The 25,485-nt window shown below is 60.3% G+C and overlaps 1 protein-coding gene across 5 annotated transcripts in view; it reads right to left on the bottom strand.

Annotated features, from left to right (window-relative positions):
* The window catches only part of NFATC1 (nuclear factor of activated T cells 1), a 110,560-nt gene that overhangs the window by 42,044 nt on the left and 43,031 nt on the right, over nucleotides 1-25,485 (bottom strand). For 4 of the 5 annotated variants that reach the window (XM_045886520.3, XM_045886521.3, XM_045886522.3 and 1 more), the window contains exons 4-8: nucleotides 23,931-24,133; nucleotides 23,159-23,331; nucleotides 21,426-21,566; nucleotides 12,932-12,987; nucleotides 7,259-7,391 (exon numbers count right to left, since the gene is read on the bottom strand). In XM_045886520.3, coding sequence (XP_045742476.2) covers nucleotides 7,259-7,391; nucleotides 12,932-12,987; nucleotides 21,426-21,566; nucleotides 23,159-23,331; nucleotides 23,931-24,133 — 706 coding nt within the window. Of the gene's footprint in view, nucleotides 1-3,080; nucleotides 3,441-7,258; nucleotides 7,392-12,931; nucleotides 12,988-21,425; nucleotides 21,567-23,158; nucleotides 23,332-23,930; nucleotides 24,134-25,485 lie in introns of those variants that run through there. The other variant, XM_045886523.3, reaches the window with a different exon arrangement.

Below are 25,485 nucleotides of genomic sequence, written 5' to 3' on the forward strand. Positions count from 1 at the left end.
GCAGGCCTGCAGGCGGGCGTCCCGAGGTCATGGGAGGCCCTATAGGCCCGCAGGCAGCTTCCGCGTGGGCCAGGGCTATGTTCTCCTTGCCCAGTACCCCTGCCTGCCTCCCGCCTGACTGTTTTGTCTTTAGAAGGGAGTCCGGGTGGACTTTAGAAGGAAGTCCCCAGGATGGACACCCCCTGGGCCACCTGGGCCGACTCGACCCCTCCACACCCATGGTCAGAAATGCGACATAATCTGCTTTATTCGAAACCTGCAGGTCTTCTGGGACAGGTGAAGCTCCAGCACCCCGCACAGGAGGCTCGGGGGCGGTCTCAGCCTGGGGGCCCCGCTGTGGACCCCATGTGGCTCCCCAGATGGCACCTCCACAGCTCCTGTCAGGCGGGGTGAGAACGCTCACCGGGCAGGGCCTTGATGCATCGAGGACCACGCGCTTACACGCCTCGCAGCCCTCTTCAGGAGAAATACAGGGCACACCATGGAACACGGTGCCCTAGAAACCATGGCCTGCACGGGACCAAGCTCGCTTGCTCATCCACAGGAGCGGGCGCCCGGGTGAGGCCTGGTCCGGGGGAGCCTGTCCGAGGGCGCCCTCCCACCCAGCTCGGGCAGGTGTGCCGTGTGGATCCCCGAGGCACAAGGCTCCCCAAAGCCTCTCCCGACAGCCTCACTACTCAGCATCTGTCCTGATTTTGTGGAAGTCATCACTTTGGGATGAAACTCTAATGCAAAGGTCTCGGAAAAGCGAGGAGGCCTGAAGCTCAAGAGAACAGGCAGACCCAGAGCTCGCTGTGAAGATGAGGCCCCTGGAACGATGGGCAGGATTCCACCCGCACACCCGGCCGCCCCTCGAGAGCTGGATGTGCGCACAGAGCTGGAGTGAGGACTGGCCTGGCCGTCGGCCCGCAGGCTGCTCTGGGCCGGCTCTTCCTGCCGGCAGCCTCGGCTCTGGGGTCTGCTGCTCGGGGAACCCGGTGCTGGCAGCCAGGCCCGACACCTCGGCGCTGGGGATACTCTTGTTTCTGGACTAAATGGCGCAAACAGAAAACAGAGAATCTACCTGTCTTTCCACCTCTTGAGGTCTGTGTGTCTTCTGTCAGCTCCCTGTCTCACGAGGGCCACGCATGTACGTGCATGTTTATGCGGCGGTGAGCAGGGACGCACGGAGCTCCACTCCTCCAGCTCGCTCACGCTGGGCCCACAGAGCCCGTCCCCACCAGGCGTGGCCCCACCATGGAGCAGCTGCCCTCCCTCCCGGCAGGTGGAGGTGGTTCCTTCCCACAGTCCGAGAGGGTTTGTGAGAGGGAGCTGCCCCACACTGAGGACTGTGTGTCCTGTCCACGAAGGTCGGGCAGGCCCCCGACAAAGCTCTGTCCCCAGAGCCATGCCCAACTGATCCTGGGGATGCCCCAGGACCCTCACCTGCTCAGCTGTCAGCAGACAGGCCCTTCTGGGAAGCCAAGGGAGAACAGACACAAAGATGTACTCTCCAAGACTCGGTCACGTGTCATGATTTATTTTCTCATTTTGAGACAGACTTTGCAACCTAACTGTGAGGCTCTACTTGGAATATCGTGTTCCTTCCCGTCTGAGCTCCTGCCCCTGCCTGCTGGTCCCAGGCGCCGGGCGGCCATCGGGAATGTGAGCCCACGGAGCCACAGCTGACCGACGCTCTGCCCCCCGAGCCCGGAAGCCACCGCCCAGAGCTCTGGTTCTGCTCCACCCTCACTCAAGCCGCGGAGCTGGGGCAGCTGTGGACCGTTCCTGCTGTGGGCAGAGTCTGTCTCCAGGTCGGCACCTGGGCGCCCACAGCCCAAACGGAGATAGGATGTTCTCCTTGCAGAAGACTGCATTTAGGCACAAGCAAAAACAGCAACAGACAAGCAACAAGAAAACCCCTCTGGCTCCTGCCGTGCACCTTGCAGCGTCTTCCAGAATCACACCAAAGGTTTTCACTGCTGCCTTCAGCTGCTGCCCCGGGATGCCGGGCGGGCAGTGACTCTGTTCCGCCTCTCATTCAGCCGGAAACGTGTCCCCCATCAAACACTGGGCCAACCCCTGAGAGCGGTGAGGGAGCCCAAGTGTCCTGGGCCCCACTATGGACCAGAAGCCAAAGACGGAAGCCAACCGCGGAGCCTGTGGGCCCTCCATGCTCGGCCTCGTGGGCCTCGTCCAGGCCGATCGCTGACAATTACGCTGAAACGGGGGGCCCCTCAGACGGCGGATGGTGTGGGTAGAGGGCGAGGTGGGCATCAACCCAGGCAGCTGAGGTCAGTTTGCCTGCTGTGACCAGAAGTGGGGAAGGCGACTAGAGGGTGACACAGGGGTGGCCCCCACATGCCCCCAAGCAACAAACACTTTGATCCTCTCACTTCCAACGCCTACACTCCCAGGGGCCGCGTGAGGGCAGCGACGGTCCCTGCCTTTCTGTGTGAGGGTGGCCTCCCGGGGCATTGCCTCATGGGGTCATACCTCTGAGGACCACAGTGTGTCTCCCACCATGAGGAGAGGTGGTCCCCATCGTCATCTGCACCCACAGCTAATTTTGATGGAAAACCTAAAAGGGCACTTGACTTTACATATTTGTACATGAAAATGAATTTTACGGGTAGGGTTTAAGTGGATTTACTTCCAAGGCCTTGCACATATCAACGGCACGTTTAAGAACCTTGAAAAGAACCTGTTGTTGGAAAACGCAGGATGGACCCCTGAGCCAGACGCAAGCGCACCTGCGAAGGGACCCACCACCCAGGTGAGCACGGCAGCACCTCACAAACAAGGCCTCCGAGAAGAAGGAGCATACCACAAACAGCTCAGAAACCGCCTGATGCTTTCTAACCAACCATCCCTGCCAAGCTATCGTCCACACGGCACGTGTCTTTTGACTCCGAGCTGACAATCCAGTGTCCGGGTGGGAGGCTCAGGCTGGCGCAGTACGTGGGGGACTCTCTAAGCAGTGTGCCAAGACACGGATGCGCAGGCGCTAAGCACGCAGGTCTCTGGACCTGCTCACGCCTGGGTGGGCCTGCTGAGTGCGCGGTGAGGACAAACACCAAACTGAAAACCAGACACACGAGTTCTAATTTTTTCATTCGTTCTCTTGTTTATTTTTAAAACCACATAAGGGTTGTCTTTGCGATTCAGCCACGATGTCAGATGCCGGCCGAGGTCCCTGCTCTCGGGAGCTTACAGTCTAGTGGTGCGTGGGTGTGGTTCCAACCCCCCCACCCGCCCCAGCAGGCCAGACCCGAGACCAGCCACCCCAGGAAGCCAGGGCAGGGCCAGGGCGCTCCCAGGGGCAGGCGGTGGGGATGCCTCAGGCGCTCGGGGTGGGAGCAAATCTCAAGGACAGAAGTGTGGATGACGCTGACACCTGATGGAGGCAGACGGACTGGCCAGTGCTCGATGGACAGACTATGTCTAGGAAGGAGCATCACCTACAGACAGGGGATCCACATGGGGTATGGTTTAGAGCATGGGTGTGAGGAGCAGAACAGAGAACAGTGTGGGGGCGGGGTCCTGGGGCAGACGGAGAAGGTGGTGACAGGGTCCCGGGGCAGATGGAGAAAGTGGTGACGGGGTCCTGGGGCAGATGGAGAAGGTGGGGATGGGGTCCTGAGGCAGACGGAGAAGGTGGTGACGGGGTCCTGGGGCAGACGGAGAACGTGGTGACAGGGTCCCGGGGCAGATGGAAAACATGGGGATGGGGTCCTGGGGCAGACGGAGAAGGTAGTGACAGGGTCCCGGGACAGATGGAGAATGTGGGGACAGGGTCCCGGGGCAGACAGAGGTGGTGGTGACAGGGTCCTGGGACAGATGGAGAACGTGGGGATGGGGTCCTGGGGCAGACGGAGAACGTGGTGACAGGGTCCCGGGGCAGATGGAGAACATGGGGATGGGGTCCTGGGGCAAACGGAGAACGTGGTGACGGGGTTCCGGGGCAAATGGAGAACGTGGGGACGGGGTCCCGGGGCAGACAGAGAAGGTGGTGACGGGGTCCCGGGACAGATGGAGAATGTGGGGACAGGGTCCCGGGGCAGACAGAGGTGGTGGTGACGGGGTCCTGGGACAGATGGAGAACGTGGGGATGGGGTCCTGGGGCAGACGGAGAATGTGGTGACAGGGTCCCGGGGCAGATGGAGAACATGGGGATGGGGTCCTGGGGCAAACGGAGAACGTGGTGACGGGGTTCCGGGGCAGATGGAGAACGTGGGGATGGGGTCCTGGGGCAGATGGAGAACATGTGGACGGGGTCCCGGGGCAGACGGAGAAGGTGGTGACGGGGTCCCAGGGCAGACAGAGAAGGTGGTGATGGGGTCCCGGGACAGATGGAGAATGTGGGGACAGGGTCCCGGGGCAGACAGAGGTGGTGGTGATGGGGTCCTGAGACAGATGGAGAACGTGGGGACGGGGTCCCGGGGCAGACGGAGAACGTGGTGACGGGGTCCCGGGGCAGATGGAGAACATGGGGATGGGGTCCTGGGGCAAACGGAGAACGTGGTGATGGGGTTCCGGGGCAGATGGAGAACGTGGGGACTGGGTCCCAGGGCAGATGGAGAACATGCGGATGGGGTTCCGGGGCAGACAGAGAAGGTGGTGACAGGCTCCCGGGGCAGACAGAGAAGGTGGTGATGGGGTCCCGGGACAGATAGAGAATGTGGAGACAGGGTCCCGGGGCAGACAGAGGTGGTGGTGACGGGGTCCTGGGACAGATGGAGAACGTGGGGACGGGGTCCTGGGGCAGACGGAGAACGTGGTGACGGGGTCCCGGGGCAGATGGAGAGGGTGGTGACGGGGTCCCAGGGCAGACGGAGAACGTGGTAACAGGGTCCCGGGACAGATGGAGAACGTGGGGATGGGGTCCCAGGGCAGATGGAGAACATGGGGATGGGGTCCTGGGGCAAATGGAGAACGTGGTGATGGGGTTCCAGGGCAGATGGAGAACGTGGGGACTGGGTCCCAGGGCAGATGGAGAACATGCGGATGGGGTCCCGGGGCAGACAGAGAAGGTGGTGACGGGGTCCCGGGGCAGAGAAGGTGGTGACGGGGTCTTGGGACAGATGGAGAATGTGGAGACAGGGTCCCGGGGCAGACAGAGGTGGTGGTGACGGGGTCCTGGGACAGATGGAGAACATGGGGACGGGGTCCTGGGACAGATGGAGAACGTGGGGACAGGGTCGTGGGGCAGACGGAGAACGTGGTGACAGGGTCCCGGGGCAGATGGAGAGGGTGGTGATGGGGTCCCAGGGCAGACGGAGAACGTGGTGACAGGGTCCTGGGACAGATGGAGAACGTGGGGACGGGGTCCCGGGGCAGATGGAGAACATGGTGACAGGGTCCCCGGGCAGATGGAGAACATGGGGACGGGGTCCCAGGGCAGATGGAGAATATGCGGACGGGGTCCCGGGGCAGATGGAGAAGGTGGTGACGGGGTCCCGGGGCAGACGGAGAGGTTGGTACTGGGGTCCCAGGGCAGATGGAGAGGGTGGTGACAGGGTCCCAGGGTAGATGGAGAACGTGGTGACTGGGTGCCAGAGCAGACGGAGAGGGTGGGGACGGGGTCCTAGGGCAGACAGAGAGGGTGGGGACGGGGTCCTAGGGCAGAGGGCAGTCAGGCCCCTGTGGGGTGACGCTGCAGCATGTGATTCCCACTGCAGGGCAGGGAGACAGGATGGCGCATGCACAGCCCTCAGCACCCCTGTATCTTAGCAACATGTTCTTGGGGCTCAGTGTCCCCTCCTGTAGGAGGTGCAGGTCACAGGCCCTCTCCCGCCAACACGGGAGAGTGTGTGTTACCGCTCGGTGCAGGGACTGCAGAAACATTAATGTGAGAGATATTTTCTAAACTGCTTTAAAAAGCAATTTTTCTTACAAAGCCTGGTTTTCTTTAAAACATTCAATTTTTGGTCAACCATGTTTGAAGTTTAATTAGGACAAAATCATTACATTTTCAAAAAATGACTAAATATTTTCTCTGGTAAGATATATTGCTCCTCATTCCACGAGCAGATGGGATGGAGCACGTTGCAGAGCACGCACGCCCAGGAGGGTCACAGACACGAGGACACCCGACCCCGGTGGGAGCAGCTCACATGCACACAGTCCTTTTCTGCAGTCCTAGCTTGCGTCCCCTCTCTTGAGGTGGTGACTTTACAAGACCGCATTATTCCAATCTTCAAAGGCACAGCTAACATTTGCCCAGAAAACAGTTAATTCTGATATCAACGCAGATATTCTAGGCCTTCCTACGATCTAGTCTATTTTGTAAATGACACCTTACGGTTAAAGAGAACTAAACCCTCAGAGAATCTTGATTTTACCAAGAAAGCAACGTGGCTGGTTTTGCAATAGTTTTTAGTGTAAAACTAATTTCCCTCTTAAATTATATGAATCTCCTAAGTTTTTAGAATAGCTACTGTACAAAAAGATTATTGGCAGAGCTGAGCTGACACAAAACACAACTGAACCTGGGATGACAAGCGATCCCGTGCTCTCTGAGCGCATGCCCCGGCCCGCGAGGCAGAATGCCAGGCGATACTCTGAGGACAACGCAGAGCACATTTATTTTCTACTAGTTCTGGGGGTAAAAAAAAAAACACCTTAAGAAGCAGAAAAGGCAAACTGATTTCCCTAAGTCCTAAGCATTTATCCTCAAAGTGTATAAACAGTCTCAGCGAGGACAGTATTTAGTTGAGTAAAAGGTGCTCGGGCCTGAAGGCCTCACGGTCACAGGGAGATGCGATTATTCACGGAAAAATGGGAGGTGGGGCATTAGCAGGAGCACAGAAATCGTTAATGTTAGTTAATGACCACATCAAGCACTAGCCTTTAGGCTCAATAGCATAGATTTATTTCTAAAGGCACCTGCAAAATAATTGTAACTATTTGCTTTTCCACCTTAAACAGCTATAGAATTTAAACACACACCTAGACCACCTCAGCTTTTGAGCACAGAAGGGCTGTACCTTTTCTCCCCCGGGCTGTTCTATATTTGCAAGCAGCCAGCAAAACGGTCAGTAATTACCCCAATATGCAGCCCCCACCCACAGCAGTAGTAAAGGGAAATACACGGAAAGCTTCACTTCTTTTTTTAAGAACTGAGGACACGGTCTTGCTAACAGGATGATAACGCAGCTGAAACCTACAAGGCAACCACACTGTTCCATGGCGACAGCATCTCGGCATTCCTGTGTCTTTTAGAAAAAGTGCCCCCTTGGTTCATTTTCAGCGCTTAAGGTTAGAAAGAGAGCGTTACCGTTCGCAGGAAGGTAGGTGAAGTGCTGGTACTGACTTCTCTTTCTCTTCCCGTTGCAGACATAGAAGCTGACTTGCACGGGGCTGGTTATTCTCTGGTTGCGGAAAGGCGGGATCTCGACCACCAGCGAGTTCTGGTGAGAAACGGCAGAGAGGAGGGAGAGGGTGAGAGGCTCAGACACGACGCGCCCGCGCGGCCCCGCCAGAGCTCCCTAGTGGCGAGCAGCTCCCCGGTGGCTGTCCCAGCCGCTTAGGAGAAGCTGCCCACAGACAGCCTGCCTGTGACGTGGGCGCACATGTGTGCAGACTGAACCTGCCAGGCCCACGTGGGCAGCCTGAGCACCCGGAGCTGACGGGTGGTGTGCGCTGGGGGGTGGGGGCAGCAGGCTGGCTGGGGGCTTCCCCTCAGATGCCACCGACTCATCCCCGAGCAAAGCCTCTGGTGCTCATCTGAGGGCAGAATGGCCACGTGGCAGAAGAGGTCCTCGAAAGACCCCCATGTGTCTGTCTGCCCAAACCAAAAGGGCCAGTGACCTCTGGAAACTAAAACAGTCCCACATTGGGCTCACAGATGGAGCGGTGAGCACCTGTTCAGGTAACGCGGTGAAGACCCAGGGGAGGTGCTTCCTGGAGACGTGTCTCAGGGACCGGTTCTGTGATGAAGGCCCAACGCCCACCACGGCCTCCCAGATTCTCTCAAACGGAAGGTGGGTGAGCGAAACATGAGCAGACTGGGAGAGGGGTGGACAGTTAGAAAACGGTACAAACGGGGACAGGAGGGCTTATGGTGGGTGCTGTTAACCTCACAGTCTAAAGCACAGATTGGCAACCTTGTCACAAAAACTATCCTCCTTCGAGTACAGGTCTGAAGTAAGTCAGGTGGGACGCACGGCATTATGGGAGACACAGGCTGGTGGTCAGGCCGCCCGGGTCCCAGCCAATGTCGGTGTTCGCGGGCGTACCACTCTATGCCCGATGCCAGGGGCCAAAGTCAGGGGACAGGTCCCCACAGGTGCCCACGCTGTGCTCGATTTCGCACTGAGGGACAGGATTTCACATCCAAAATGTTTCTTCAATTTTTTTTTGTCCAATGATTTAAGTTAACAAGTAGAGAAAACAAAGAAAAATCCATTGTATCAGGTTTTTGTCAAAGAAATTGTAGCTTATTACCCAGTTTAATAGCAAAATGGATTGACTCATGTTAGTAATGGAATCCTAAGAATGTTAAAACGAAACTGAAGAGAACTTTAGGCCCAACCTTGTCCTTTTATAGACAAAGAAACTGAGGCTCAGAAGCCTGCTGCTGAGGGTGCGCACGGACAGCAGGGCCCCTCTGGGCTCCATCCCCTGGGGCCATGCTTGCTCCAAAGCGGTTTTAGTGCTTCAGTGACCGTGTCCCATCTGGAAGAGGCAACGAGCCGCATCTCCTTCTGCCTGAGCATCTCGTCCCCTTAGCAAGAATAACCCTGCAGACATGGAGCTGATGGGGCAAAGGGCGGGTCCCACGGGGCGGGGGCGGGGGGGCCATGCATGGCCAGGGCCAGGCTCCGGGTCGCTCTGCGTCTCTGCCTCACCATCGGCACGGGGAGCATGAAGGGCAGAGAGACTACGTCTGAGGACTCGACTACACGGAGAGGACCCTGCAGGGGATGCTGGCCCTCCCCGACGGCGAGCCACTGTGGAACCAGAAGAAGTGAAGCCACAGAAGAAGTGAAGCGAAGACACAGAGAGGAGGAGGTCCTGCTTAAACAGAGGCTCAAAATAAAATGAGCCACAAGGAGCCGTCAACAGGAGAGTCCACAGAAGTGTGTGCGAGGCGTCGCACGGGCAGAAACAGGTGTTCCGGGCAGGCCAGTGCGGCCCTCGGACCGGGTTCGACTTTGTGGTTTGCTTTCCATGAATCCGAGGTGACTGGGGCCCTATTCTGATGCGGGCACAGGCTGATATGCTTCAGCTTTCCAAATAGATACGCTGGGCTGTGCGTGTGTGGAGATGCAGGAAAGAAACTCAGCAACAGGACATCTGTCATCACAGGGAAAGCAGGGAGTACAAACGGCACTCGACGCGTCCACGCAACTTGCTTAAGAACTCCCGTCTACACTGCTCACAACAGCCCAAGCCACGTCTACAGTACGATCCTGCTTTGTTTACGAGGCGCCTGGGACACAATGAGCGCCCGCACACACATGTGCACACCCCCACGCACACGCACACACACCAGGGAAAGCCCGGCAGGACCAAACGTTAGCGGGGGTAAAATTACACAAGGTGCCTGCTTTCTTTTTTATACTTTGTTATATTTTCCAAATTTCCACAATGAATACCATACTCCTTTATGATTAGGAATAACACTTAAAAGTAAACCTCGATTAAGAGATAAGAAGGATGAATAGTACATCTAAAGTACATCCTCATTCACACATACCATTATGTTTCTTTTAAAACCCCCAATTGTTAACTGTTAAGCTTCCGTTAAACTACACAACTATTCAAAGTAAAGGAGAAAAATCAATGCTGAGCCTGCAAACTGGGCAGGAGTTGTCTCAATACGGAAAGCCGCCGGATTTCTGCAGCCTCTTCCCTGCTTGGGGGAGACGGGTGGGCCCCTCGTGGGCCGGGGCGCACGCAGGAGGCTGCTGGAGGCGGCCTGCAGCTGTCTGTCCTATTGCCAGGTGTCTGTTTACGACAAACCCGTGAGCCGGCTGCACCTGGTGCGCCGGCTGAGCCAGGAGCGAGCGCCCCGTCTGGGGGCCGTGCTGCCCAGAGCCCCTGGCGCCTCCCTGGGGCTTCTCGGGCAGGCGGGAAGCGGGACGGAACCCGAAGAAGCTCGTGTGTGTGCGTGTGAGGTCCCGAGCGCGGGAGGTGGCCTGGACATCACGGGAGGGGAGCAAGCTCCAGAGCACAGGCTTCCCCCTGAGGCCAGGGAGGGATCTTTTCCATCTGACTCCCGCTGGATTAGAGCTTTGGGAAAGGAAGCTGAAGTCCCAAGTAGAGATGCTTCATCCTGATAGAGCCACCTGGGAGGACCTGGGCAGCCCCGGGCCTGCCGTGAGTGAGCAGCCGTCAGAGAGCTACCTTCATGGTGGCCGGGGGTCCCCCTCGTGACTCAGAGTCCCACCAGCCGCAGGGCAGAGATACCTACCTAACGGCGTCAGAAACTCCTCCCTGTGCACCCCGCTGCAACACCCCAGGGCCTCCGGGAGCCCTGAGAAAACAGTATGTTCCTGCCCTGAGTACTATTTCTGAGTAAGCCAACTTCCCATTTCCCTGCACTGTCAGAATGGCCGCACATGCCCGTCCACAGTCAGTGGGCTGAGCTAGGGGCCACACACGCCTGTCCGTGGTCAGCAGGGTTAGCTAGGGGCCACACATGCCCGTCCACGGTCAACGGGCTGAGCAAGGGGCCACACACGCCCGTCCACGGTCAACAGGCTGAGCTAGGGGCCACACACGCCTGTCCGTGGTCAGCAAGGTTAGCTAGGGGCCACACATGCCCGTCCACGGTCAACGGGCTGAGCTAGGGGCCACACACGCCCGTCCACGGTCCCAGCACGCTGAGCTAGGGGCCACACACGCGTCAGTGGTCAGCAGGGTTAGCTAGGGGCCACACACGCCCGTCCACGGTCAGCAGGGTTAGCTAGGGGCCACACACGCCTGTCCGTGGTCAGCAAGGTTAGCTAGGGGCCACACATGCCCGTCCACGGTCAACGGGCTGAGCTAGGGGCCACACACGCCCGTCCACGGTCCCAGCACGCTGAGCTAGGGGCCACACACGCGTCAGTGGTCAGCAGGGTTAGCTAGGGGCCACACACGCCTGTCCGTGGTCAGCAGGGTTAGCTAGGGGCCACACATGTCCGTCCACGGTCCCAGCGCGCTGAGCTAGGGGCCACACACGCCCGTCCACGGTCAACAAGCTGAGCTAGGGGCCACACACGCCTGTCCGTGGTCAGCAGGGTTAGCTAGGGGCCACACACGCCCACCCACGGTCAACGGGCTGAGCAAGGGGCCACACATGCCCGTCCACGGTCCCAGCGCGCTGAGCTAGGGGCCACACACGCCCGTCCACGGTCCCAGCACGCTGAGCTAGGGGCCACACACGCATCAGTGGTCAGCAGGGTTAGCTAGGGGCCACACATGCCCGTCCACGGTCCCAGCGCGCTGAGCTAGGGGCCACACACACCTGTCCGTGGTCAGCAGGGTTAGCTAGGGGCCACACACGCCCGTCCACGGTCCCAGCGCGCTGAGCTAGGGGCCACACACACCTGTCCGTGGTCAGCAGGGTTAGCTAGGGGCCACACACGCCCGTCCACAGTCCCAGCGCGCTGAGCTAGGGGCCACACACGCCCGTCCACGGTCAACGGGCTGAGCTAGGGGCCACACACACCTGTCCGTGGTCAGCAGGGTTAGCTAGGGGCCACACATGCCCGTCCACGGTCAACGGGCTGAGCAAGGGGCCACACATGCCCGTTCACGGTCCCAGCGCGCTGAGCTAGGGGCCACACACACCTGTCCGTGGTCAGCAGGGTTAGCTAGGGGCCACACACGCCCGTCCACGGTCCCAGCGTGCTGAGCTAGGGGCCACACACGCCCGTCCACGGTCAACAGGCTGAGCTAGGGGCCACACACGCCTGTCCGTGGTCAGCAGGGTTAGCTAGGGGCCACACACACCCGTCCATGGTCAACAGGCTGAGCAAGGGGCACACACACCTGTCCACCACAGTCAGTGGGGTGAGCTACAGGGCTTGGGAGAACTTTGAACTTCTTCAGTGACCTGCTGGCCACAGTCTTAGGTCAGCCTGAAGTCCTCTGCTGCTTCTCTGGGACCAAGCAGAACACACACGTGATAGGAGAGGTTAATCCCACTCTGTCAATAATTACTTTGGACACCAACGTTCTAAATACACCACTGAACGGACGGACCATCAGACCCAGCTATTTGCTGTCTATGAGAAATCCACTTTAAACATAAGGCCCCAGCGAAAGGTCGGGGGATGGAGAACAGTGTGCTGGCTAGCACGAGCCGCAGACCTGTAGACGACCAACCTCCCTCCTCCATCAACAACCATGGGGGCAGGAAAGACCTCGCAGGTACCTACACGCGCAAGCAAGGAGCTGTGAGAGGCTGGGTGTCCGTGTGGGTGCACGCGGGGCGTCTGTGGGCCTGAGAGCTGCGCAGCGGCCCCCACGAGGCCGGGCCCCTGCTCCGCGACCTGCCGGCGCCTACAAGCACACCAGCTAATTGGCAGAGGGAATGAGCACATCTGAGTGGCACAATGAGACCTGACTTCACATCTAGTTCACATTCAAAACAAGAGTCTACTCGGTGATGGGTGCCAAGGACGCTGGTGGAACCTCACACAGCCTGGCATGCTGGGGCAGGTGAGGCGCCCACTCACACTCAGAACAGCGGCTTCTGCGGGACCCCTGGTGACAACGATCGCCGGGGGGGCCCAGGTGCGAGCCCAGGGTCCCCGCAGGGGACGGAGCACCTCCTGGGGCGGGGGTCCTGCCCTCCAGTGGGTTGTGGGTCCTGAGAACACTTGTTTCAGGAAGCGCTTTACCACAGTCTCCGCTTTGTGCTCTGTTATTCCATCTGGTATTTCTCGTTGCTCCCGCAAGCAGGAAGCCCCCAGCCTCCAGAGCCACCACGGGCTGCGTGTCCGGCCATACTTACCGGCTTGCACAGGTCTCTGTCCATCTTCGCCTCCATCTCCCAGATGTGGTGACCATCTAGAAGAAAGGGGCAAAGGGAAGCTGGTCACTCTGGGTGCCTGGTCGAGCCCACTGCACAAGACCACGTGCCTTCACCAGGCACAGGGGACCCTGGAGACCGCCGCCCTCTGATGAGCTCAGGCCATCCTGGCTGTTAACTCGTGAGAGCAAACAGTTGTGTGTGGGTCACTGGCGGAGAGGACGTGCCAGGCCCAGACGTGGGGGCAGGGAGCCTGGCGGTGCCCAAAGGCCCCCGGCTCTGTGGGAGGGGGCCACATTCAGCGAGCGCCCCAGAAATCTGCCCCCCCGCCTACATCCACAGGCATGCCGCCCCAGCCTCACGCCAGGCGTGGGAGGGTTTCTACATGCCAAGCTTGTCAAGGGAGTGCGAGCCCAGGAGAAACACCAGGACCCGGGAAAAAGTGCGTGGTCCTCAGACCTGGACCCAGGTGTGTGTCCTGGCCCTCGTGCCCGCCAGTGACTCCAGCCTCAAGGTGCAAACCCCGGGAGCCGGGGCCGAATGAGCGGTGCCTGCAAAGCCTGTATGTTTTGGGAGCAGAGTTATTCCAACAAATGAGGGCCCAGGAGCCACGGTCCTGCCTCTGCCCACAGGAACTGCCAGCTAAACGAGAAAACCCTTTCTGTGACGACTTCTTGCCACATCAGGATACAGAAATGCAAAACATGGTATTTTTAACCTTACCCCAGTGGCCGTTTGCATGTTTAAAAAAAAGTAAAAAGGCTCCCAATAGGCCTTGAAAGGGCTCAGTGTTCTGCAGGCCCAGGCCTGCGAGGGAGGGAGCCTCGAGAAGTCCACTGGTGGGAACGTCTGCAAACCGAGTACTTGGCCTTTGGAAGCCCCTCTATGGCCGGCCAACTGTGTGGGGACCGGCTGGGTAGTTACTTTGAATTAACAGAGGTCAGTCTCCTGCCAAGGTCTCCCCCCTCCCCATCTTCTATAAAGTCTGTCCCCAAACGAACAATTACAACGAGACATACTTAGTTTTTGCTCCTGCTCTGTTTCCAAAGAAGAGATGTATGTGTCTTACAGATCCTAAATTATAAATAAATTAGACAAAATCTCCTTTTTCTGCCTGACAGTGCGGGCGGGCAGGGGTGGAGGGTGGAGACAGAGGGAGGAAATGTGAGTCACACAGAGCCCAGAGCAGCGTCGGCTTGCCAGGACCACACCAGCCTCTCGGGACGCCCGAGGTCCCGGAGCAAATTACCCACCAGATGAACCCACTCGGTGATAAAATGCAGACCAGTGGCCCAAGGGATCAGCGTCCGTGTCTCCTCCAGGAAAACATAATGGGAAACTAAAAATACACCGTCCCATTCTCAAAGGCACCAACCAAGACTTCCACAAAGCTGCTCACATTCCAGAGCACAGAAGCATCCTTAACCCCCAGCCCCCCAAGCGGACGGATGATCGTGAGCTGTGAGCTGGGGATGGGGTTCCAGTTGCCCCGCGTGAGGACGGGGCAGGCTAGTCTAGGCCGTGCAGGCCAGACCCTCCTTGGGCTCGCGGGCTGGGGCCCCACCCACCACTTGCTTAAGGAAATCGAAATTATTCTTCCTGTAAGCAAGTCTCTCATGTTCTTGGTGCCTCTTAAAACAACTTTAAAGAAACACAGCTTTAGGTGTCACAACCTGGACGGCTGGGGGCAGCCCTGGCTGCTGCCCGGTCTCCGTCTGTCGGTGGAAAGCATGGCTCAGGCTTCCCTGAGGAATTCTCGGGTGTCTGGGCCTCCTGTCGGAGTGGGGGCAGGGAGGCACATCGAGTATGCGGGGGCAGGAGGGAAACCGAGGTCCACGAGGGGCCAGGGACAGGGTGTTCAGCAACAAAGGGATCCTGCGCCCACCGTCTACCCTCCAAGAGGGGTCAGAGCAGACCCGGCCTTGCTGTGAACACACCCTGCGGGCTCATCCACGTCACGAAGCTGGTGGGGTGCTTCGTGGGGCCCGGGGGCCAAGTGGGGCAGCAGAACCCTCCTGCTGCAGCCCCTCCTGGGCTGGTGGGTCCCAGTCCTCATCAGAGCGTCGGCCCAGGGCCGGCCAGCCACACGGGCCCACTGTGCACGCTACACTCTGCTCCCCCAAACGCCAGCCCTGCTGGGTGCAGGTCAACAGAGCACAAACAGACACACCCCGACGCTCCCGTTAGACGCCGGCTTCTGGAAGGCCCGCGGTGCAGGAGCCCATTGCCTGCACTTTCCCGCCCACCTGAGGACGGTCCTGGGCTCTGGCCCCGTTTTCCCTGAGTCTTTGTATCTGTGGTTGAGTCACAGCCCACAGGGACAGGCGTCTGGCCTGTTTCTACTGAGGGTCCTAAATGAGCTGCTGTCCACTCACGCAGACGTCGAAGTGTGTACAGGCTGACTGTCCGAAGACCATCCAACGTGGCTGACCACCGTGGACACTAGGCAGTTACAAAACCGCTTCCCACGTGTGCCAGTGCCACAGGGACCGGTCGCTGGTCTCCCCAGGAGCTGGGGCCGCGGACCCTGCCGTCCGGCCTCTGGGCGTCCGGCCTCTGGGCGTCGGCTTCCGTGGGGCTCTGGCCGGAGGCAGGCCCGGCCTGGGTGCCAAGCAAAGCCCAGCCTCTACGGGGACGGGAAAGGCCAGCACCGAATGAGCCTGGGAGCCCCAGCCTTATCAAGAGCTCCCTGGGTCCTCAGTAGGAAACTGTGCGCAAGCCCAGAAGTAAAAATATTCCGAATCATTAGGGAATTCCCTGCAGTGTGAGTCATCGGAAAGGCTTCCCCACCACACCCGCCCGCCTGGAGGCTTCCATGGCCGGCCTGTGGCTGGCGCAGCCTCCGAGCCCAGCTCTTAGTCACACAGCTCCCGGGGCGGCTCGGGGCCGGACGGGGCCACACGTGGGGCCCCCAGCCTCTGCGGGAGCATCGGAGCTTCCCAAGACATAGCCATCCAAGCCCCCGGCAAGCGGGAGCGTGGACGCCCAGTGGCCAGCTTCCTCCCAAGTCACAGCATCAGCTGAAGTGGTCTGCCAGTCACACAGCCAACGGGCAGGATGGAAACAGCAGAGGCCCGATCAGACCGAATCACACGTCTGCGTGGCGGGACACACGTTCCCAGGGCCCACGGCCACGTGCACATGGTCTCCTGCCCACCATCTGCTGGCTGTGGGAGCAGGCTGCACACCGAACGCCGTCATGGGGCTACCGGCTGTCGGGGAAGGCAGTGGGGGAGGCACAAATGGGGCCCCTCCACACTCCTGTGGGGGCCACGGAGGAGACGGGGCGCTGACTCTTGAGCATGCAGGGTCAGCGGCGCTGGGGTGCTACCCAGGGGGAGTGCCTCCATGCAGCTGGTCTTCACTTCCCTCAATCCCTGAAACTCCCCAAGCCTCACACTCGGGGGCCCCCCAACACCGCTCAAAGCAGTCTGTTTCCTGCAGAAGAGATTCCAGAGGAGAAAGAAATCAGCCTCCTGCTGTGGGGCTCAGCCTGGCTGGTCCCCACACGACTGAACACGGCATTCCAACGACCAGGACTCTGCACCTGGGCAATGCCCAGGGAAGGGCACACACATCCACACAGAAACCTGCACACCAGTGTTCGAGGAAGCACCAGACCCAAAAGGTGGGCACAAGCCCCACGTCTACACTGCAAGCGGGTTAGCACAACGTGGTCCATCCACACGATGGAATGCTACCAGCCTTGAGCGGGACGAAGTTCAACACACATCCTGTGTGGACGCAGCTGAAGACGTGCGCTCAGTGCAGAAGCCAGACACAGCGGACCAATACCACCGCTCTGGGCGGGGCGGTGCTCAGAACCGGCGGGTCCACACGGACAGAAAATGGCTTAGAAGCTGCCAGGCTAGGAGAACGGGCGGATGGCGTTTGGGAATGTCTGAATTGGTGGGATGGCTGCCTAGCCGAGTAGACCAAAGACCCCTGAACTTGAAATGGATGAGCTGCGTGGTCGGTGAGTTCCATCTCAACAAAGCAGACGTAGAACATACGTTCTTCAAAGCGTGTGTGGTGTGCACGTGGGTGGCCTTGTGACAGAAGGAAGAAGAGGAACAAGAGGGAGCCTGTGTGACCTCGTCCACCCATTCCTGCGCTCCTTCCCATCAAGACCCATGGGTGCAAGAGGGTGGGATCTGGAACAGAAAACCCTCCCCGCTGGGCCCACTTGCCGGATGTCACCTCGGTGCTGAGCTGGGAGGACCCAGGCATGGTTTGGGGCAGAGCACAGGAAAGACTGGCCACCAGCCCGGAGAAAGGAAATTTCAGTGACAACCCTCTCCCAGCAAGGGCGCAAGGCCTCTGGTCTGACTCGGGAAGCCCTGTGGGGGTCTGCGGAGAGGCCCTCCTGCCCGTGCTGGGTCCTCTGCACACTGTCCAGCGCGGGTCACCACACCCCAGGAAGGGCATGCTGAGCCCCCACTGGCCGCCCCTGCCCCTCGAATGCTGGGCCTGGAGAGCACGTTGGGTCCCCACAGGAGAGCCCAGCGAGGGAGTGGAATCCCCACCGGCTGGGCCGAAGCCTCATCTCCCCAGTGGGCACCAGGGCGCATCTTGGGACATCAGTAAAGGCAAGCTCTTGAGCTGGGGAGGAGAAGGGGGGTTCGGGGACACAGGCAGACCCCGAGACCACGTGAAACGTCCCGTAGTTTACAACGGGGGGGGGGGGCGCGAGCATTCGATCAGACCACAGCACAAGGAAAAGCCTTCTTGAGGCTGTGTGCTGGCTCACTGGCAATGAGTGTGGCTTCCAGAGTCGTCAGTCCCACGCAAGGTCACAGGTGACGCTATCCGAGGGGCACCAGCTATTTCCCCCACCCACGCGGCCAGGCCCTGCGGAGCGCTCACCGGAGCGGGCTGCCTGAGAACACTGTCCGTGGAGGTCAGGCCTCGGCGTGCTGACGTGGGCGAGCAAGGGGCAGCGGCTGTCCGAGTGGACAGATGTGTGCTCCTACCGCCTCCCACAACCACCCCAGGAAACTCCGACGGAGACATCTTTCCTCCGCGCCACGTCACGGCCTGCACGTGTGTGAGCCCACCGCCAGCCGGCGGTGTCCGTGTCTGCACAACTTCCAGAAACCTTTCAGAACCGGCATGCCAAGGAAGTGGGACCCACAGCCCCGTGGCCACGGCCCTGGACCAGGGCGGGAGAGGAGGTGCAAGTGCCGGCCAGGCTGTCGCCGCACCCTGGATGACCAGAGCCCTCAGAACGCAGCCCCGCTGGCTCTGCCCGGCTGTGGCCAGGCTCGGACAGAAAGATCACAGGGCACCTGGGGCTCCCGCACACTGTCCCTGCCACACGATGTGGCCAGGAGCGTGGGTGGCTGCACCCCCACGACAACAGAGGGGGTCCTCACACACACACAGCCCCCACTCACACTCACACAGACCATACACACCTGCTCACACACGCCCTGACACACACAACCTGCTCACACGCCCTGACACACACCTGCTCACACACCTGCTCACACGCCCTGACACACACCTGTTCACACACCTGCTCTCACCTGCTCACACACCTGCTCTCACACACCTGCTCACACGCCCTGACACACACCTGCTCATACCTGCTCACACACACCTGCTCTCACACACCTCACACACCTGCTCACACACCTCTCAGACACCTGCCCACACACCTGCTCACACACACCTGCTCTCACACACCTGCTCACACACATCTGCTCTCACAACCTATTCACACACAAATGCTCACACACCTGCTGTCACACACCTACTGACACACCTGCTGTCACACACCTGCTCACACGCACCTGCTCACAGACCTGCTGTCACACACCTGCTCACACACACCTGCTCACACATCTGTTCTCACAACCTGCTCACACACCTGCTCACACACACCTGCTCTCACACACCTGCTGTCACACACCTGCTCACACCTGCTCTCACACCTGCTCACACCTCACACCTGCTCACACACCTCACCTCACACACCTGCTGTCACACACCTGCTCACACACACCTGCTCACACGCCCTGACAACCTGCTCACACCTGCTCTCACACACCTACTCACACACACGTGCTGTCACACACCTGCTCACACACACCTGCTCTCACACACCTGCTCACACACACCTGCTCTCACACACGTGCTGTCACACACCTGCTCACACACACGTGCTGTCACACACCTGTTCTCACACACCTGCTCTCACACACCTCACGTCTCGCGAGGTCCTCCCAGCCCCTCCTCTTGCCTGGGCTGGCCCCCGGGGACCCGCCAACACCCACCAGCGGGGCTGATCCCGCCGCCTACGAAGACTCTGAACGCTGTTCCCTGCACAGGCGCCAGGCGCCTCTCCTCCTGGGAGATGGAGCAGGCGTGGCCAGCCCCCAGGCAGAAAGAACCGCTCCTTGAAACCTCACAAAGCTCTGGGTCACTAGTGCGTAAGCCCAGAGCGACTGCAAAGAGGCCCAGACACAGGGCGGTGGGCGCCCCCGAGACACCCAGAGCAGCTGGAGGAACGGGAACCACACAGGCCTTCCTGGCGGGACTCATGCTCAGGACTCCCACAACGAGGGTCTCCCTGATCACATTCTGACCTTGGCGCCAAAAGCAGTTTAAAGACTGAACTTTGCCACAGACCAAAGGCCTCACCAAAAGCCTACGGGACGACTGTAACCTAAACTGACTTCAATGGTTTCTCCAAAAAGCCAACTAGGAAAAGCCTAGTTACGGTTACAGAGCGCATCAGGATACGTTAGGAGAAGCACGAGTGCCCCGTCTGCCAGGAGTTAAAACTCGTGTGCGCGTGTGTAAACACACAAACCACCTTATTTAAATACACACCCAAACTAGCGACAGCGTCCAGACATGTAACCACGGCGTTTATACCCACCTGGGCCGGGCACAGCCTGCAACCACATTGCCACCCACGCCTGCGTCTTGCCGGCTGCGCACGGGGCACCAGGCCACGCAGGAGGGGCGGCTGGAGGGCCCCCGGGGGAGGATGGCGCCAGCCACACATCCGTGGACTAAGGTCCCCACACTGTGGGCTCGTGGCCAACCTCCACGTGGCACCAGCAGGCCACGGAGCAGAGATCTAGGACTGAGCAGGATGGCCGGGCCGGGAGAGCCTGCCCTGCAAAAGGAGCCCCACGGCGCCCACAAAGCGGGGAGCATCCAGGAGACCCCCATGGTCTCATCCTGGCACCACAATGAGGACTGGTCAGGGAAGGCAGAGAAGGAAGCCGTGTGGACTTCTCCTTCGTGTAGCAGCCAGAAAAGCGGCAACTTGGGCCACGTCCCAGCACGTCTCCTCGCTGTGCGGCGAACAGAGCGCCATGTCTGGTGACCCTCCCCCTCACACACTTATTCACACATTTAAAGCTCAAAAGGTTAAATCATTTCAAAATTAGCTTCCTCTAAAGAACAATATTCCAGTAACGCAAATTCTCCTGATCGTTATGCTTAGTCGGTTTTCTCCATAATTCACGTTTCCCAATTACGTGCATGATTACACAGGCAGACCACGCTGAACACGGAGGACTTTCAAGCCCATTTTGATGGAGGCACTTAAGCTTCCTGCTCTCGGCACAAAATCAGGACCCCATTGTGGAGGCTGAACCCCGCCGTGGTTTCCAGTGGTCAGCGTGGGTCCTGCACCGGTCCCCTCGGAAACAGGGAGGAGCCACCCCGTCGGCGGCAGGGCCTCGTGCCCACGGGGCATGCTCGGCAGGGACCTGGCTCCCGAATCAAAGCTGCAGAGAGCTTCAGAGAGAGGCGAGCCCCGCACACGCTCTCGCCTGCCCTTGTGTGTTATTCGCGCGAGTGCCCAGTGGCCTCTCCCCGGACGGGTTGGGTGTCCCGGGGCAGAAGCTTACCCAGGGCCTTATCACCAAACGTCAGAGAGAAGAGACTGCTCACCCTGGACGTATAGCAACCCTGCTCCACCACTGCACGCACACAGGTCTACACCTGCCAACACGTGTACACAGGCAGAGTAGTCGGGAGCCCTGGAGGCCACCGGTCACACGGAGAAGAGCAGCACCCGCCTCTGCATCCCAGGGCAGCACCAAGAAGAGGGGCCAGAAGGATGCCAAGGGGTGTGGAGGGGCCCCCGGTCCAAGCGCAGGCCCCACCGTCTACCATGGCCGCTCTGCGTCCACATGCCCGCTGCCAAGAAGGCTGTGGCTCGGAGTGGCGAGAAGCCCTCCTACACAGAGCAGAACGGTGGTTCCCGAGACGGCCCGCGGTGGCCGGGAGCAGGGGCTGCTCAGAGCCAAGCAGCAGACGTCCGTCCAGCCTGGTCAAGGGGCCACAGGCAGCGAGTGGAGGCAGGCCTCCGACAGGCCAGAGCTACGTGAGCTGCTCCCGCGCCCCAGCACGCACACAGCCCCACCGAGCGGCCTCGCTCCGCCTCCAGGAACCCACCCCCACCAGCGCCCACAGCAGGACATGCTCCACGGTCTGTTTGTAAGGAAAGTACCTGGTGCTTTCTCCACGAAAATGACCTTGGAGTCTTGCAGAAAGTTGTGGCCAGACAGGACCATCTTCTTCCCGCCGAGGACGGGGCAGCTGGCTGCGCTCTGCTTCTCCACGAGGGGCAGCTCCTGGGCCGACCGCTGGGCTGCGCGGGGTCAGAACAGGATAGTGAGCACGCGCCCCCGGCCCCACCTCACGCCGCCGTCCCGAGAGAGCGCCCGGGGTCGGCCAGTCTGTCAGGAACGGGCACTCCCCGGCGCCGCCTCGGGGTCTGGTGGGGGGCATGGCGCCTACACGGGCAGCCTCCGGTGCAAGATACACCAGCTGCACGACGGGTCCGTGTCATCACGCAGAGACGAGCGGGGCAAGCGCACATCTGATTTGTGCCCGCGGGAAAATCAAGACGCAGGGATGTGTGCACGGCGTGGGTCTGTGCATGAGCCTCCGTGGAGCGAATATGCCACCCCGGGGGGCCCTCGGCCTCTGCCACTGACGCAGGTGCTCCGCGCAGAACGGACACACCGACACACCTCTCCAGGAAGAGAGCACCCATGTGGACGGTGAAGGGAGCGCGGGCTCGAAGCTGGGGGCCACGGCGGGGGCGCAGGCCCCATGTGACCCGGGGTGGGGTCTCGGGGCTCTCGGTCCTGTCAGAGCCAGGAGCCGCAGGACCCGAGGGGCTGGGACAAGGCGCAGAGCGCAGGGAGGTGGGGCCATCTGGGGAGGATGGGATGCAGTGAGGCCACCAAACAAAGTTCCCGGGCAGGAGCAGTGGTGGCACAGAGTTTCTCGGGCCAGGTGCACACCCACGGCTCTCGGCCAGCCAGCGGGTCTGCAGGGAGGACACGCTTCAGACACGTGCAGTGGCCTGTGGCCGGACCCCTGGGCCGTGCCGGGGTGTGGGGACAGGTGCCTGCGGGGCTCCACGTGGGGGGCACAGGACACATTGCAGGGAAGGAATCTGGGCACTGAGGTGGGTCAGTCAGGTCAGAGGTGAGGGAACCAAACCCAGACCCTCCCTCTGAGACAGGTGGGCAGGTGAGCCGCAGGGGCAGGTGAGTGTCCTATGACAGCCACACCCCGAGAGAGAAGGAAGAGGGGCCGCTGGGCAGGAGACATTCTGACAGTGGCCAGGGGGTGGGTGGGGCTGGCTGCACCTCCTACAAGAACACGTAGAGGCCCCGGGTGTCCCGCCAGCTTGTGGGGTCTCCACCAATGACCTCACGTGCTGACAAAAATCAGCAAGGTCACTGTCACAGGACACTGAGCCCCCGCTGCGGCCGAGCCCCCACAGGAGTAGAGCGCTCAGGCCCAAGGCTGGACGCACCTGAATCATGCACACCACAAGGGAAGGGAAAACCAGGGGCTGGCAGGGAAGGCGAGAGTCCTACACGGGCCGACGAACTTAGATTCGCTGGACCCCACGGACAAGACGCCAAAATCCCGCTGCTCGGGTTTCTGATACACGAGGGATTAGCTCACATGTGGCGAGTGCAAGCATCTCCGGGTTTCGGACAAACTGTCCTCTTTCCCCACGGTTGCTGGAGCAGATGGGCCCACCGCATGCGCAGCCCGTGAACCTGAACCCAGCACAGCGAGCTCCTCAGGAGTCGTCGCGACAGGCAAGGGACAAGAGCGATGCCCACGTGAGTCCAGTCCACAAGTCTCCACGAACAACAAAACAGGAAAGGTGCCACAAAACAGAGCATGGGACACGGGGCTGGCTCTGATACTCACAGCACTCGATGGGGTTGGAGGCCACTTGCAGAGACAGCGTCCGGCCGTTGGGCTGTGGGATGTGGACCCGGAAGACCAGCCTCACCCTGGTGTTCTTCCTCCCGACGTCCGTCTCCCCTTTCCGCAGCTCAATGTCCGAGTTTCGAAGCTTCAGAATCCCGGCACAGTCCACACTACCCGGAACAAGGAACAGGAGTCCACACCTTTCAGTTCCTGACACACGACACAGGGCGCCCTGCTCCGCCCCCAGCCTGGCCACGGGCCCCGCTCTTCACACCCTGGGAGTGGAGTGTGGGGTGCACAACCGTGGTAGGAAGGAGGGGAGGAGGCCGCGGGGAGGCTGTGAATATGGGCCTCTTTGCACACGAGGAGGTCAATCGTCAGCTTAGAGACACAGCTTCCATGGAGCCACGAAGGCAATCCGGACGCACGTCAGAGCCACTCATGTCAGGGATGACAGAACCACCCAGGGAGAACTGTGTCCATGTAGACCGTGCTCCTACTGTTTTCAGTGTTTGCATATGGCCACCACTGAACTCAGAAATAAAGGGATGTCGTGTTCAGGAGGTGAACGCGGGCATGAGGGGGGACTGGCCACGGGGACAGAACTGCTCAAGTACCACGTGCACAGCAGCAGAAGCCCTACATAAACCCGTCAGCCTGCGACTCTATGGTTTACACGGGTGCTGAGCCCAGGGCAGAGATGTGGGCATGCAGGCCGCATCGCCCAGCACCCACCCCCGACCGCCCCAGCCAGGCGCTCACAGCTTACATGGCTCGCATGTTGTTCTCCGGCAGCAGTGGGATTTCCAGGACTTTGGTGTTGGAGAGGATGGCTTCGTGACTGGTGGTGGAGACGGTCTTGCCCGTGATCCGGTGGACCTGGTAGAAGGCGTGGGGTCTCAGCAGGCGGTCGTCGGCCGTCCCGATGAACAGCTGTAGTGTGAGTGGCTCGTTCTCCAAGTAGCCGTGTAGCTAGCAAGAGACCAAGAGTTCCCCACTAAGCACCCTACGTGCCCACGGCTCAGAAGTATTTATAAGCAGAGGCTAATTCACAAGGACATCGTGCTAAGGAGCCCCACAGCCCGGCCCCCGGCGGCGTCTCTGTGACCGACTCGTGGTCACGTGTCAGCGGCGAGCACTCCTGTCACCTGCGTTCAAACACACGCCCTCACACCCACACGGGCCGCACACTCACACTTCTCGCACACGTGCCCCAGCACCACTGTGAGCACCACCCAGGGCACGGATGTGGCCACACGTGGCTGTGCTCAACTCGTCCTGCAGCAGCAGCAGCTGGGAGGGCCCCCTCCCCACCGAGCCTCCCGCCAGCCCACCTCCTCCCTCTGCCGCCTCCCTGGCAGCTTGTGATGGCGCGGTCTGCACCCCGCCGGGCAAGTGTCTGCCGTAAGGACCACATGTGGCTCGCACCACCCAGGACCCTAGGGCGGCACAAAGCCATTTGCAGAAACGCTTTCCCCAATAAATTCAGACATGCACCGGGCAGGGCAGAGTCCCCTTTCTCACTCACAACCGTCCTAACAGCAAAGAGGGCACTTGCAGACAAACGGCCATAAACACAGTGGGCCCCCTTCTCCTGGCTCTCCTGACGGCTAAACGCGGCCCCGTGCCCACCAGCTCGCGCCCCTGGAGCAGAGCCTGGAGCCTAGAAAGGGCTTGGCACCCCAAGCTGTTTCACGTCTCCTGCTTTATTTTCGCACTCACTTCCCTTGACAAAGGGTAGTCACTCCAACACCACAGTCCAACGCTGCGGTGACAGGCATATGGGAACGCTACGAGCACCGGGAGTAAGCACAGAGGCCATGTGCTTATGTGGCCGGCCGGCAGCCGGAGCTCCGAGGACCTACGGGAGGACGGCTGCGGTGCGGACATGCATCCTCGCCATCCCACCCGCAGGGCCATCGTGAGAGCCGGACGCCCGGGAACACCCCGCAGCACCCTGCTGGGTGCCGGCAGGCAAGGCGCACGTGGCAGGGCCAGAGGCGTGAGGGTGCCCGCGCAGACGTCCAGGCTCCGCCTCCGTGCTGGCCGTGAGGAGGCCACCCTGAGGTCGCCTCCCACCCCGAGGAGGCAGGTGCAGGCTCACAAGGTCCTGCCAGTGGCACAGGCCTGGACAACGGGGACAGGACAGGCGGCCGCTGCGCCCTCGGGGGGCCAAGCACGGAGGCAAACACCAACGGGAACCGACGGAGGGTGTCCCTGGGAGCGTGGCAGCCAGGAGGGGACTTGGGGCGAAGACTGCGAATGGGGCGTCACCAGGAGAGACGGACTCTGGCGTGAACACAGACGGGGATTTCTCCACAGGC

Source organism: Mirounga angustirostris, unplaced genomic scaffold (genome assembly GCF_029215605.1).
Source record: "Mirounga angustirostris isolate CCGP_5_RB_7025 unplaced genomic scaffold, mMirAng1.0.hap1 SCAF_14, whole genome shotgun sequence".
Taxonomy (NCBI): Eukaryota; Metazoa; Chordata; class Mammalia; order Carnivora; family Phocidae; genus Mirounga; species Mirounga angustirostris.